Genomic DNA, 16408 nt, shown 5'->3' on the forward strand with positions numbered 1-16408 from the left:
CGAAGATGGGAATGAGTGATGACATGATGAAATTGATGAATGGATGCCCAGGCCAGGATTCGAACCCAGGATTTTTGTGATTTTTTTGTCGTAGTTCGCATCGCGGCCAGTAAATGGAGGGAGGCGTGTCACATTTCATTTCAAGTCAAGTGCCTCATCAGCACTCCTGTTCTGTGATACCAGTAGATAAAAATATTTAAATGACATAAGAAATTTCAGAGTAATGCAATGTAATCTAAAAATAGTGCGTTCAAAATCAACTCTCTCTCTCTCTCTCTCTTTGTAATATAAACCAAATTAATAATAAAAAGGTGGAATAAAAATATATCTGTATGTACAATGAGAAATTTATTCATCTCTTGTTTTTGACATTCTAAAGTTTTACACAAGTTCATTTACAGAAATAAATGTACATCTCTCTTTTTTTTTACCTTTCAAATATAAGGCTACAATTTAAAGCTTTACTTATAAATAAGGCACGTACAAGGAACACAACACATTTCTTCACAACGTTCACTTGTTAATTTACTACATAATTTTTATTATATTTTTAGCCTCTTCAAAGGCTTCAAGAAAGACGGTTGTAGATTTCTGTCGCCCATAGATCGCGCTAGTATTTTAAACAGGAATTGCTAACTTCACAGTAGATCATGCATGGATTATAGATTTACAGAGAACCATATCATAAAACAGGTGACAGAAATATATTACAAAGCGTACAGATAAGGCATTCCTTAAAAAAAATCTTCAAAAAACTTTTAGAAGGTGTATTGTCCTCATAGCACATATAAAGGAAGTGTGCTCACACAGATGAACACCGTATGTATAACATCAGTATACTGCATAGCTTGTAATTATTCATTTCGAAAATTTATTTTACTCATAACTTTATATAGTAAATTTTAACATTCACTACAAATAATTCTACGGATTTTTCCCCAAAGAAAGACCTTACAAGAATAATTCAATGAAAGAGCAGACATTTGTGGTAAAGGCATCAATCCTTTAAAATGTGATTTCACTTCATCTAATCTTATTTGTTGAATATGGCATCTGTATAAACTTCATCTTGTTACATACCAATATTTTAAAAGACAACATTATTATAATTAATCCTAAACAATATATTGGTTTCTCTAATCATGCTATCAAATTTCGAGGTAGAGTGCATAAGTATTACGAAGCAAATTGTCCACCACCATGTTTACTGTATTTGTTTAACCTAATGAGACCTTCAAGAACTGAAACAAAAGTCCCATTAAGCTGCTGACAACTTCTGCACCAGTACACGTAGAAATCTATTCCTTAAAAATTTCGAGGTAGAGTGCATAAGTATTACGAAGCAAATTGTCCACCACCATGTTTAGTGTATTTGTTTTACCTAACAAACAAAAGTTCCACTAAGCTGCTAACAACTTCTGCAGCAGTACACGTAGAAATCTATTCCTTAAAAACACGTAAAATGCAATAGTAAAATTAATAAAAATTGTCATGAAGAATTTGCCAAGCAATACTTGTGCATCCCACTCTACAGCAACTATGAAGGACTTCACAAACATCACAAATAAGAATTAATTTTAAAATGCAACAGAAGTTCAATCAGAATATAAATATTACAATTATTATTTAGAAAGTTTTTGACACTTTCAAAGTTGTATTCAGATAAATTATTGCCACATAAATTGACATTTGGTTTTGTAACATTTGAGCAAAGATTGCAAAGCTCGTTTCTGATGACTTCAATTCGTTGTCTTCAATTAAAGTCGTCATCTTGATAATGAAATACATTCAGAACAATACATTTTAAATAAGTCATAATTGCATAGGCACTGCGTCAAACCCCATGGAAAGTTAGAATAAACCCAAAACCCAAATATATCACAATTGTTAACACTATTTCTGTATCTAATATGCTCTCTCTCTCTTTCTCTCTCTCTCTTACACACATACAGTCATATTTATTTTGAACGGGAAATTATTTATACAAGTTTGCCTACAGGAGAGATATAAACACATTTCCCTACAAATAAAATCTAATTATAAAGCTTTGTCGTTCTTATAAGAACACCTTAGTTTCAAAAATAGGCTGTCACACTGTCTACATTCCTAACAACATAATGAAATTGCTTAAGTAATGGTATTTCTATACTTTTATGATTAGGCACATGTATGCGAGATTTTTATGTCCAAGAAATAATAGCAGCACAAAAATATCCACAAAACATGCTACGCAAAAACATTAACGAAAGCAGTCTATTGTGTACAAGGTAACTTATAAATATTTATACTACTATTACCAGAAATTGCTTAAAATGACTGAAAATATATCTATGTCAGTGGTATCTAGTTGTTAACAAGTGTCTACATTTACGAAAAAATAATATTCTTATTGTTACATGTAAGAATCACAGTTTGCAAATACTCAGAATTATCATCGATAAATTATGAACTAGCTAGCAATCACTCTCGGTAATAAAAATAATTGACACCCTATTATATACTTCTCCCAACACTTGAAACATGTGCTGTGTGTGTATCAAATATGTTCTAGCGGTATCAGTCTATAATACTCATAGAAACGACAACTTCTTTACAAAATGCATTTTGGTCCTAGCGAGACGATTTCAAGATCATACGTAGAACTTACCTATGTACAAATTGCTAAATTATTTCTAATACAACGTATAGAATGTCCACAATCACAAGGAAAGCATAGAATGTGTTTATTGGTCTAACGTGATACCAGAGTTTGGCTTAAAGCTTAGCATACAAGATTCTTCTCTTTTTGGCTTATGCTATTTATATCATCCTATTTATTTTATTGTGAAATTAAGACTATGGAGCTTTTTCTATCACTTAACTAAGAATTATGTCTACATTACATCTTCCCTTCACTCAAAAGTGTACATGAGTGAAGAAAGAAAAAAAATACTAATTTTAAACAGGATGGTAATAATTTGAATTTAAAGGGTATCCGAGGAAACAAACAATGATTTAAATTCAATTCACCGAAATAGCATGCTTTTTTTTCTTAGAAAACATTGTTGATGATTCCGATCATATCACCAAGGCTAAAACCATGAATGTGCTGAATCCTACTTTGAGGTAATAGCATTGTAATATTCAAGGCCCTGGGGAAAATGGGTTTTTACATTTGGATAAATGTTGTTATTGAAAAATGTGAATAGGAATCTACGACAAAGAGTTAATTAGGTGAAAAGTCAAAATTTGCACATTTGTGTTTTGGCATTGGTGCTACGATATATTTGTGTGATTATAACTGCCGTACAGTTCAAAAATCCATTACTTTGGTTTATTCTACAACAAACTACTGCCTCTGTAATGTGGACATTCTATATTTAAGGATATAAAAATTTCAGTGAAATACTGAGGTTGTTTTATCACATTGGTTTGTTTAGAAGCTGCATTTCTTCAATGACTGAACCCATTTGCGAGTAGAAACTGGATGAAGAAACGTTTAGTACTTGCCTGAAGAACTACAAGGCACTAGTATGTCGTGCTGAAGTCATTCAGCGTGTTACAAAAGCTGGGTGCTGGAGGTATTTCCCCGCCATTTTGACGAACTGATCACACCGCAAGGGATGCAAGATTGCTCGTACGATGGTGGCTTCAAGTTGCCATGAAGAAACGCAGCACCATGAACTCCAGAGCATGAAGACGCGCCTACGACATATAAAACAAAAGCCAGCTCATTCCTCCTGGATTGCTGGGACCATCAGTGCGTCTCCGTCGAGATCTTATTTTTTATACACCACGATTGGCGACGAGTCCAAGCTGGAATCAACGACACGTGTTGATGACCTTCTTCACATAGCAAGTGTCGCACTTGACGGTGCAGCACCAATCGAACCTGCACCGGCAGTTCTCCTGAACGCGTAATTGGTACACGTTGTACCCTCGACCACAACACAGGAGGTCGCAGCCTTCCACCCCCATGGACGACGCGTTGCAGCGCCGGTCTTTGGTACCTAGGGACCCTGTCTTCTTGTCGATCAGGCAGAAGTCTGGAGACTCGTCGCAGTAGACGATGTCCTCGCGGTCCGGAGGTTTGATCGTTGGACCTTCCGGCTGGAAAGTCTGGCCGTCGTTGCCCGGAATTACCTTCGCCGCTCCGTCGAATTTATCCTTCAGCCTGTTCCCGACGTCCCGGAAAGTCGGCATCTTCCTCCAGCAGGTCCTCAGGGTGCAAGAACCGGACAAACCGTGGCACTTGCAGTCTGCTCTCATGTGCTTCTTCACAGCCTGTGGAAGACAAAAGCGAATCATTAACCTGACAGGAACACCCAGAATATACAGGTAACCTAGCACATAAATTATCACAACAAAAAGCATATAAATTCTAGGGTGTTCAGGAAAAGGCAGTCACATTATGGCATATTATGTTGTTTTCATCTAAGTCACAATGAATCACCGAATAAAGAAAATAGTATAAGCATACTTTTACATTGGGCATTTTCTAAACATAAAAAAGAACTCTCTGCTGTAAAAATACTGCAATTTTTTTAAAAATTAAGTGTTTTCAATAGTGTTGCCCACGGGACGAGACGGGACAGGCTTTTAAAAATTCGAGACGAGACGAGATTGATCATGTGTCCCGAGACAAACGAATATTTTCGAGACGAGACAACATTTCACAGCATTTTCACGAGACGAGACAGGCCAAAGTCTCGTCTCGTGGACAACACTAGTTTTCAAGAACAGCCTAGAATTGTAACTTGAAATTAAATGTTGAATGGCCAACAGGCACCAGTATTTCTTCTTTTTTTTAGTTTGGTTTCAAGTCTGATACAGGTTAAAACTTGTTAAGTTTTTTTTTTACTGAAAAACACACTGCCTTAATCAGCATATGCAGTTTTTTTTCCTAAAATCTCATAGAATTTGAATTCAAAGGAAATCTATGCGCTTTTGGTCTATAAACAGACACAATTAAAAGCGTAGTTTTGATTTGATTCAAATAGTCGTGGTCGGTGTTGGATTTTTATCTAATGTAGGGGATGACTATATTTTAGTTTCTCTTCTTCCCTTGGGAACGGCTTCAGTATGGTCTTGCACCTTTTGGACACGGCCGAAGCTAAAGTAGAAGTTGTCCTGCGGGAGTTCAACTGAGAAACTCCACCACAAAAGTGAACAGCGCGACTGACTCGTGCTTTCTCTTTCTCATCAAAATAATTCGGTCAAAAACACATTACTAATTATGCAGAAATTGTAGCGAAAAGATAAATACATTGCTGATTGTTCATTCTCGAAGTGAATACCGCACATTTCTGGGGGTCCAACGTTCTTGTACGCTATAGGACCAACCGCGTCTGTCACATTTCTAACCAAGGTGGGCAAAATATCCTTGTGGTCACTGGCACGAATAATTCATGAACAATAATAAAACTATGCTGTTTTACCATGTTATGGCCAAAATATGGTCTGAAGCTGAAATATGGTAAATAAACAAAATAAACATTAATAGGCTATGGCCAATAAATCTACCTTCATCGTGTTCACAAAGCTAGAAATGTGTTTATGGGAAGAGGGGGGAGAGCCGGGATAAAATATGACATCGTAAAAATCTAATTATCCCTTTTCCCATATTAGTTTAAGCACTAGCGTACGCAGGACTTTTCAGGAGGAGCTGGAATTGTAAAGGTAGATAGTACATAACTACGCTCTAGGGGGAGTACATGTACATAATAAAATATTTCGTAATAACCATTTTTACCTTCATTTCAACGTTACTCAATAGCAAACATGCTAATCGGGGTCATTTTAAGGGGGGGTACTTTTAAAACTTTGGTTTTTACCGGGTTCCTTGCTGCTATCATTTGAAGATTTCCATTTTTCTAAAAGTTCCCGAGGGGGCTGTAGCCCCACCAGCTCCCCACCACGTACGCCAATGGGTTTAAGGCATAAAAAAACCACCACAAATATCTTGATAAAAGCGAAAGCAGACCGCACGTGGATCCACTTTGATACTCTACAATGGATTCTAAACAAATGAACTTTTTGAAAATCGAAATATTATACCGGCACATTAGACAATAATATTTTTTTAAAAGCAAAACTCTCCCCTGTACATTGCACCACGCCACAGAGGCACATAGGGGATGTGGAAATACTATAACCCCACACATTCTCGATCTCGGGCATTGTGGAAGTGATGTGATAATCCCTTTCTCCCAGGTTCCCATTGATATGAGGCTGAGTGAGCCACAGGGCACTTCTATGTATTGCCGGAAAATTGTGTTCTCAGATCACCCACCCTGGGAATCGAAGCCGGGTTCATTATAGGTTCCAAAAGTGAAAATTACTGATGAGTAATGAAAAATAATGTCAGTACAGTTTCCCGACGGGAACGAAAATAGAGATGAACTGTGCAACTGGTGTATTTTTACTGCATCAATTCTGGCGATGAAATTATTTTGATGCATCCCCAACGTTCAAAAATATGTTCTATGCTCCTGTTTAGATTAATGAACTTTGGACTCTGCGTGTGTGGTGAAAATGTATACCTTTTCTCCCTACACATGTTTATTTCAGGAATTTTGCATTTCTTTTAAAGGGGAGTCATCTTCTTATAGATATCAATTCATAAAAAAATCATCATTCGTTTTTTTTAAAAAATAATGGTATTAAACTATTAAACGAATATTACTGAAAAGAAATGTTGAATTCATAATATGCTAAACTTAAGTAACAATTGAAAATTACAATTACAAGAGCCTTGAAAAGGACATTGTTAGTTGCATGTTCGAATCCCACTTTAAACTGTGTATCCATACTTTAGCCTGTCTGTGCATAAATCGGAATTAAAAAAACAACTCAAACCAACTATTTTGTGGAGAATCGCGTGCAAAAATCCGATTAGTTAACATAATATTATCATATCATCGACGGTAAAGAATCTTTAAGATATCAAACTTCATTACATAGCACCTAATGCTACAAATATTGATAGATTTTTACAATATTCATTTGAGAAAACTCTTTAAATTGTTCACGGTAATAAATTGAAACACTTTGGAAATATCTTAAAGTCATAAAGTGAAAAGGAAATGTCTGAATTGAAGTGAAGTTGAAAAAATACATTACCAAAACTGTCTACCAAACTTGAGATTAATAAAGTTTCAGGGTCAAAACCGGAATTAAATATCGAACTGAACAAATTTTGACAGTAAATATTTGCAAGAAGTCATGTATACAATATCTATTGAAATCAGTGTTGGGCCCACTTGAAAAAAAAAAAACATTTTATAACCCAGTAGGTTTTCATTAACTTTGGTATTTCAATGATTTCTGAAATGAAGGAACGTCATTGAGGTGTATACTAATGAAGATTGCATTTTAGATTCTTAGAATGAGATCACGACTGTCATTATAGCTCAAGATTAATTTTGCTATCTAAAATGCACAACACTTTTAATATTGAAATGAAGTAGAACGAAATATCAGAGCTCAGTACACCAATACAAACGTTTAATTTTCATTAAGAAATTACATAGGTCTATATTAAGCTGTAGATTCTGTAGCTACTTTAGACAAAAGATTCCAATATGTATGTTGAACAGCAACGTATTTGTGTTTGCTCAATATTGAATACATTCGTTACTGCAGTTTGTATACCAAATAGCATAGAATTACATATACCATTATTGATACAACATTTGCTAATATCAATTCAAACATACAAACTTGCTATCCACAGAGGCACAGAGATAACCAGGAAATCGTAAGAGAATAAAGGATAAACAATAAACATTTATATGGTTTGTTGTGGTCTACTTAGTTGGTGTGCTGGGCGGCGAAGTCGAAGTGCAGTGGGTACGTTGAGCAGCAATTACAAATGTGAATTATTACATGTATTCACATTTTATTTATAAAAGCTCGACAAAACCCAATTAAACCCGAAAAAAAACACATTAAATCCACCTGTTTTTTTTAGTTTTTTTAAACGTGTTTATTCAAACCCTTATTGAAATCGAATCCACTTAACCTACTCAAACATTACTAATGTAATTCAAATCATATTGTACGACTATACTAATCATCAGAGCAGCAATAATTAGTTTGGAGATGTAGAAAAACTACCACAACGCATATAATTCGTTGGTACAACATTTCTGATTTTGTGAAAACAATGGTAATGGTAAAGCGATATATTTTGACAGCAGAATTCCTTATTTATCTTTCTAAATTTAGAACTGGTAGGTTAATTCGCTAGAAGTAAACATGGTTGCTTTCAAATGAGAATGGTAGTTTTTGCTATTTTCAGAACCGATCAATTTCAAGACGGACAATATATACATGCACGGACGGTTCAGTTCAAACTGGTCACATTTGTTTATATTGTATGACAAAGTAACCAGTACCTTTTGTAGAAGGAAATGAAGTAACTTGAAACCAGTTAATTTTTAGTAACTTTCCAGTCTCATGCAATATCCAAAATACACACTATGGGATGGAAATGTAGTACTAAAAATTGAAAATGGATACTAAAGTAAAAAAAAATAGCACCAATGGGGGGAGGGGGCTGGTCTGTGAAGACACTAAGGGAATACCGGATTTTTGAGAAGAGTTTGAAGCAATATATACCTGATGAGGCTAACAAAAGAGGACACAAAGAACGTAAAGCAAAAGATTAGACATTGAAGATCAATTACGATCATACACAACAAAATTCATCCTTCTTAATCTTACGTATCTTTCTTTCACAAATGTCATAAACAAGAACGCTGCACATTGTATATCCTAGTGCAACTGAATTTCGTTCTTAAAGGCTGACAAATCAGATAGGATGAAATGGAGATTCCCTTATAAGGCGTAGGGTGAAGACAAATCATACGAAATGCCAAGAGTATAATTTTATTTCTGTGTAGTTTAGTAGCGGCGATGATGATAAGTGATTAGAGATGAAATAGATGAAAGTTCTAAAAGAAATGAGACGTCAGTGTCTTATCTAGGATACGATCCTACGACCCCTGGATTCGCAGCTAGCTATTGTAATGCGAGACAGGAAAGCTATCTGAGGTTGTGCCATGATAGATAATACAATGTGCTCGTAAAGGTTGTTTATAAATTCACAATTAAACAACATGGCTTTTACTGAGACAGAATCACATGTTGCTGTTCATGTGGTACCCCAACTAAAAAAGTTTTTCTTACAGCTATTAAGGTCATTTTGACATGTACATCTTTGGTGACAGTATTCCAACTTTATCCATATTTGACGTCGGATTAGCAGAGATCTCCCAATAGCCGGGCGTTCTAGGTTTCCTGACATTTTACAGCTTAACCAAACTGACTCAAATAAAGTTCACAGTTATTTGTTTTCTCCTCTCGCCTTTTGACAGTGCTGCACAATTTGGCAATGCAAGAACACGGGAACAATGCAAGCAGCTGATTGCATCTGCTCGCTTACGGTTAAAAATTCGACTACATCGCATCGGGGTCGTTCTTATATTGGCCAATCTGTGCACGTGGATTCTTTGTGGGGGCACGTCAGAGGTGGAGAGTATCAAACTCCTGTAAAGGATTTTATGACAAATAGCATAGGCGTAACTTGGCGGGGGCAAAGAGAGCGCTTGCCCCACCTCCAATTTTCAGGTTTGTTAACAATTACTTCTGTACAAGTTAAGGATACGTTTGTTAACATCCTAACACCTGAGAAGCTAAGTAATAATAATATTTATAATTTCGCAAATGTAACCGTTATTTAGCAACCTAATCCTGGACACTATTGTTATGGGATGAAAAACTTTTCGACTCTGCCCCCCAAAAGTTAAGTCCCAAGTTACGCCCATGACCAATAGCATTGCCAGTGTTGGCAGAACATGTAACGTCGAGTATGGAGATGGACAAAGCTGGAATATAGATTAGGCGCTGCATGTGCCACCAAAGGTGCATATGATGAACACCAACACCAACATAAACTAGATATATTTGTATGTCAATTCATGTTATTGCATTATGAAGTTGTAACCAACCTTCATAGACACCCTGTATATGTACAATCATCGACAATAAAAATGGGACACTGGGATCCTGAAACACATAAGAAGGCGTTATGTGTGTTGCCCAGCTCTACGGCGAGAAGAGGACATTAATAGCAATCTTTCAGTAGCAACTTCTACCAACGCCGTAGAGTTAGGCAACACACACAACGCCTTGCAGGGAAGCGAGAATTTCAGGATATAGGTGTTCCATTTTTATTGCCGGTGACTGTACAAGTAAGTTCGCGTTTACATCCTCCTACTGTATACATTGCAATTTACCTGGTAGTTGAAAACGCTATACAATATGAACCTTTGTTTTGAAGTTCACTTTATACCCAAATAGGACAATCAGGACTGAACCTTCAGTTTCAAATGGGATCCGAACCTCAGTGAAATGTACAGTCATGGACAGTTCTGGGTTGTAATGATACCATTAAGAGTCAATCAAGTTGTTGCAAGCCAGAAGTGTCCGTGACTGTACCTACATGACATGTGCTTGTTCTCAGGTTCCTGAAAAAACAAAAAACTTTGTATGTAATACAAAGAACACTTCTTGCAACCCCACAAAACATACCAGTCTCCCAGCGTCGTTGTTGTGCAGCATCACCAGCGTCTTAATGTCGCTCCTCTGCTTGTACGGGGTGTCCATAAAGTCGCGCGACTTCCTGTATCCGTAGTTGACGTTGTCGCCGCATCCTCCCCACTCCCAGTCGCCGTCCACTCCGAGGGCTGCCAGCTCCGAGTTGATAGCTCCCGTCCGTCCACCTGGAAAAGAAAATAAAAAGTCAAGAATTGGGTCAAGAGAGCTTGCAGTCCCTGTTTGCGCCTCGAAATAACATGTTATTCGACGGCAACGCCACCATTTCAATGTTTACTACTGAACAAAATGGCAGACATCTTTTTTTTGGCGCCAAAAGTCTAATTTTCATAGTTTCTCCTTTCTCGGACTAGTAAAACTCATTTTCATGGTGGCATTGGGTGACAAATATTGCTATCTAGCAGACACGGGCAATCGCCTGATAAAAACAATCGTTTGTGTAGTGTTTATTGCGAGTGTATTAGACGCTGATCCTTTCAAGTAACTAATCTGATTTTCTCCGACTTCATGGATTGTTTTGACACACTTAAAAATATTCAAAATTAATGAAATCATGTTCTAAACATAGTACTACATAAACATGTTCAAATATTTCAGTCAAAAATAGTAAATATGAACTATTCATTTAATTAAAGAATGAAATTATGAGGTGAAATATTATTTATATGAAACAATGTAACCACTACAGGATCAAAATTAATTGAAAAGTACACTTAAAAAAGAATCATGATAGATAATATTATTGGATATAATTAAAAATTGCCACTTTGTAAACGTAAAATAATAGTTTGATATTGAACACATCTAGTTTTGTAATTAAATATATCTGAAATGAAAAGAAACTAAAGCTTAGACACTTGCATTAGTATCACGTAATTCTTGGTTTCAACCTTCAACATGCTGTGTTTATTGCTCTTAGGTATTAATATGAAGTACATACATAAATTAATCGTTTATCATTTTCAGTAATGTTTATATTGTGAATACATACGTATAGGACACCTTTACTTGAAACTCAGAAACAAAAATTTCTTTTCAGGCTTCTGAAAATTTTTGATTATGGACCTCGCGTTTATTGTAGGCCTTGTTATCTACACAAGTTTGCGATAATTTTAGTTGTTTTTCAGAAAATCAAGGAATAATGATATTTCAAGAACATGTAGTAAAAGTACTTTCTTGGCAATCTTAACAATGAGAATCACGTTCATAAAAAAGAGTCAGACAAAAATTAGGAACTGATTTATTCGGGTATAAAAGCCCTTTCCCGCGTAAGTCCTTAAGTTGTGACTATCTTCAAGAGCTAGAAATTTGTAAACTGAATTGTTGGTCCTATGTCCAATTGCAAATTAATGCACTTTAATAATAATGACCCATGGCTCGACAACCCTCGAAAGGGCCTGGGTCTATCTCCCGACTGCCAGTCTCCCTCCCACAATCCTACCTAGAGGTGTGGAGATAGGAATGGGGTGACGTGGGGTCAGCACGTCGAACCCTCTGCCATTTTAGATTTCCCAGACCGCGTTAAGCTACTCACTCGTAGCACCACAATTTCCTCACGATGGTGGGTTGCCACCGGTCCTATACACAGGCCGAGAACCCAGAGACTGAACCAGGCGGGCTCGAACCCGCAGACGGAGTACAAAGCACAGCGCCTTAGACCGCACGGCCATGGAGGAGGACCATCTGCACTTTACTTCTTCCATTTATTTCCTTGCATTCTTCACGTTATTCCTATCTTCCTTTTATTTTAAACTGTATTCTTACACTTTCTCTCTTCATTTTTTCTGTTTACTTTTCCTACACCTAACCTACAAAATGTTGCTTTCATAGTCTTTCTTAGTTCTTAGCATGTACATGAGCAATAATTTTCCAGGGAGGGTCAAGGAAAGTTTTTCTTTTTGCTTGGAGGGTCAAATAAGGCATATTTTCCGACAATAGTGTTGCTCTCTGAAAAACTACTTCACTCTGAAGTTATCACGTGTCTGCAATGCCCTTAGAATAATTAATGTAAATTACTGTGAATGAAATGAAATTAGATGTGCGAGGTTGATATTGATTTTCCAGGGACGATAATAAACTCACTCACTCTTTTGTCTATTTCTTTTTCTGCCTTTTTCTCAAATTTTATCTTGTTTTTTTTAATACAATTGAAATTTAACTACACTGAACCTAATATTTGTTTGTTTGGACCACTTAATTAACCTACATAATGTTTACAACGAATTCAACTAAACTTATAATGACTTTTAAGCAGATTGCACTTACAGCATATTCTCTTTAAGGAATCAACTTAATTTCTTTCTAGCACATGATCACGAATCTTAGCATTTTCAAAATAATATTGATTAACAAGTTTTATACCTGGAATAGAAGGAATTTACCTTTGTCGCAAGTGCACTCCACAATGTTCCCCATACTGCACGCCCTGGTTATGGCGTATGTGACGCCGGCTGCGGTGATAGCATGCAGGAACCCTGTCTCTCTCGTATCTGGAAGAAGAAGCAATTAAGAAATATCATTGCAAACAGCCGTACGAAATCGATTTTCTTCTATCTACTATTTTGGTCTAACAAGAATAGAGAACGACGATATGTTGTCGGTGAGGTGTGAAGGAGAGTGTTTTATTTGTGTTGATCATGAACAAAGATGCATTTGCAAGATTTGAGCTGCTATGGATCACAGGTAGAAGGGAGGAGGATTTGAATGGATTTCATTTATTTTATTTCGCTTTTCTGCCACTTCTGGATATCATGAAGATGAGGATGAATAGTGATAAGATGAAATGGCCCACGTAGGATTATACTGTCCAGACGCCACAGCCTCGCTAGTCTGCAAAATGCAGTCCAGAGTGTACTACGTTGAAGACAGGTTGACAGTTGGGTGTCATCCCTTACACCACGAAGAATGAGATAGACTGGAAGGGAAAATCCAAGTATAATATTTCTGCTGGTGGGTCACTTTTTGCAAAAATGAATTCGTACATGATAGTGACTTTACTGAATAATCAGTAACTTACCACATCCCTGCAAATAATATAATCTGGGAGACAACATGTGGTACCTTTCCTTGTAATAAAGCAATGAATAGCAGGCCAAATCATTCACATGAACACATACTGTCCATTGTCCTTATCTTCAGAAGCTCACATGCATGGTAACCTGTATTTACAACCAACTTTCGGTTGTAACTATACAGTTTGATACTTGGAATGCAAGATAGTACATAAGATATTTGCAGCATTCCTTATTCAGATGTTAAATTAGGGTTAGGTGGCCATGCATCTGCCAGATCTATGAACTCATCGCAAAGATGAGGATGAAAGGTGATAAAAAGAAATCGATGAAAGTACAATCACAAACACATATGCGGACGGGACCAGACACCAGAGCCTCGCTAGATACAAAATTCAGTCCAGGGTGTACTTCGTCGAAGGAAGATTAACATTTTGGGTATATTCTGAAAGGGTTGTATCTCGCATTTGGGGTTGAAAGGGTATCTCTATGACAAGATGTATAACAACATTTTCCTGGACCAACAGCCCATACATTACTAAACTATATATTATCATCGGGTCCAACTTGTCGACGAAAAGTAATGTTTGCCCATGCAATACAAGGACTTTGAGTAGCACTCGACCAGTTCAACTTTTCGTGCGTCCATAGTCGTCGCCTTGTAATTAAGGGGTCCCAGGTTCGATTCCCAATGGAGGAACATTACACAGTGGTTCAACTGTAGGTCCTTTCCCGATTAGCCTATCTGTACATAAAGTGGACTTAAAACTTTAATTCAAAATTCGTGTGTCCAATTCACTGTCTACACCAAGACTGATATTCTTCTTCCGACTGTTTCCTCGCACATACTATCATAGCGATTGTTAAACCTTTTCCTTCCACTTTCCTTGCGGAATCTCCGAACTTTACCAGCGGAAGTAATATCGGCCACCTCACAAGTAAAGAATTCCCTTGCTTGGCACAGCTTGCAGGCGGCTATGAACCAAAACAACAAAGATGGAGACAGATGAAGTTTCCGAAACGCCGGAACAAAAACAACATTGGTAAAAAGTACAATCTCGTGAATCAACAAGTGAATAACTTCTTTGTTTTCACGATTTCAACCGAATCGATTCTCCAGATGATCGCAGGGGCTGAGAATTGAAGCTCTCTCCATCACACTGATTAAGATGAATAAGTGCAGACAATTGAAGAGGCTTGTGGAGAGGGAAAGAGGAGTGAGATCCACGAAGCAATTCCATTCGTTCGTCCGTAAATCAAGTCCAGCGAATCACATGTTTGAAATTCCTCGTCCAATGATCCAGAAGAACTGGATGTCACCGTCCTAGATTGGAAATTGAGCCTTGGAAAGTCCATATTGTTATCTTTTGTTGCTATGTCAGATCGTCTGTTTCTTTTTCTTCCTCCTCTTGATGCCTGAAGAGCGTGAGAAAGCTTGGCCACGCCTTGCATCCAGGCACCGACTGTCCATGCCTCTCCAGCAATGCCGAGCCTTCGCTTCAACTCACCGAGTACTGTTGGGGCCAGTCGCCTGAGAATGAGATGCAGTCATGCAGAGATCATGCCTTTTGACTCTTTATCGTAATGTGTGTGTATGGACAGATTATGAAATTGTGCGGAGAGGGCACATGAAACTAAAAATAAGTCGTCAATTAACATTGATGTGTAAAAAACTACGCCTTCACAAAATCTGATTCATTTTGCGTTTCAAGTGCAATTTATGAACAGTAAGGCTAACCGGGACTGCATCTACAGTTTAAGGAGCAATCCGAACCATTATGTACCTCCACCGGGTATCGAACTCGGGAACCTTAATTACAAGGCGACGACGTTACCATTACGCCATCGGGGCACTAAAATGAATCATCTGCATGCCGCGACTGGTCATTAATCCGACATAGGCACACAGAAAAAGTATTTAGAATGACAAAAAAATTGTTTCTCGTAACCATATCTTTGTTGAAATCCCATGTTGAAATCTCAGGTCCAGATGACAATGTACTGCATTCGAATTCCCAGAGGTAGCCTGGGAAGAGGTAGCCTGCAGTAAAGTTGCGTCATTCTCCAAAAAGAGCGGAGACATAGTAGGATAAAAAGATGTACAGATGACACTCAAGCCGGCCCCCGTGGCGGAGTGGTTAGCACATCGCGCAACGACGCTAGGGGTCTCGGGTTCGAACCCCGGCCTGAGCGTGGATGTTGGTGAGTGTCCATTCATCAATTTCATCATGTCATCACTCAACTCCATCTTCGCAAATTAACCAAAAGTGGCACAAAGAGCGAAGTAAAATAAAGCAAATTAAAAAAAAATGACACTCAACGCTGTCATTATTTTCTCAGAACTTTCTAAAATTATGTGACTAGTAAGAGCCAACTTTTCATCAATGAAGTGTATTTTAATAGGAAAAAAATATATTAACAGTTCAGTGACCATAGCCTATTCGCTTTCAACAAAACTTTGTTTATATTCAAACATTTACAAACACATTTCAGGATTTGAATTTCAAAATATAGGACAGTGTACATTAAAGTATTAGGTTAAAGTCCACAGTGAATGACGTGATCAATCTCTATCAGATAACTAAATCGTATGTCACCCTATGTATGTTTGTTGTATCTTCATTCGCTTCTAGACCTCAACAAAGCCTGACTTTAAAATGGTTTTAGCCAGGGCTGGAGCAGGGGCGGCGTAAGAGCCGGGTGGCCCGGGTAACTGCTCTGGGCGCTGCCCTTGCGGGGGGGGGGGGTGTAATCGAATTATTCTCCTTTAGTAGCGTCAAAAACCTTATTTTCTAAGC

General features: G+C 37.4%; 1 protein-coding gene across 5 annotated transcripts in view; it reads right to left on the reverse strand.

Moving 5' to 3' along the window:
* Positions 1 to 331: 331 nt before the first annotated feature.
* Wnt6 (Wnt oncogene analog 6) overlaps positions 332 to 16408 on the reverse strand; it is a 168507-nt gene continuing 152430 nt past the window's right edge. For all 5 annotated transcript variants that reach the window (XM_083139239.1, XM_083139238.1, XM_083139240.1 and 2 more), the window contains 3 exons: positions 12981 to 13088; positions 10576 to 10766; positions 332 to 4263 (listed from right to left, as the gene is read on the reverse strand). In XM_083139239.1, coding sequence (XP_082995365.1) covers positions 3802 to 4263; positions 10576 to 10766; positions 12981 to 13088 — 761 coding nt within the window. In that variant the 3' untranslated portion in view covers positions 332 to 3801. The remainder of the gene's footprint in view (positions 4264 to 10575; positions 10767 to 12980; positions 13089 to 16408) is intronic.

Source organism: Lepisma saccharinum, chromosome 17, assembly GCF_977018435.1.
Source record: "Lepisma saccharinum chromosome 17, izLepSacc3.1, whole genome shotgun sequence".
NCBI lineage: Eukaryota > Metazoa > Arthropoda > Insecta > Zygentoma > Lepismatidae > Lepisma > Lepisma saccharinum.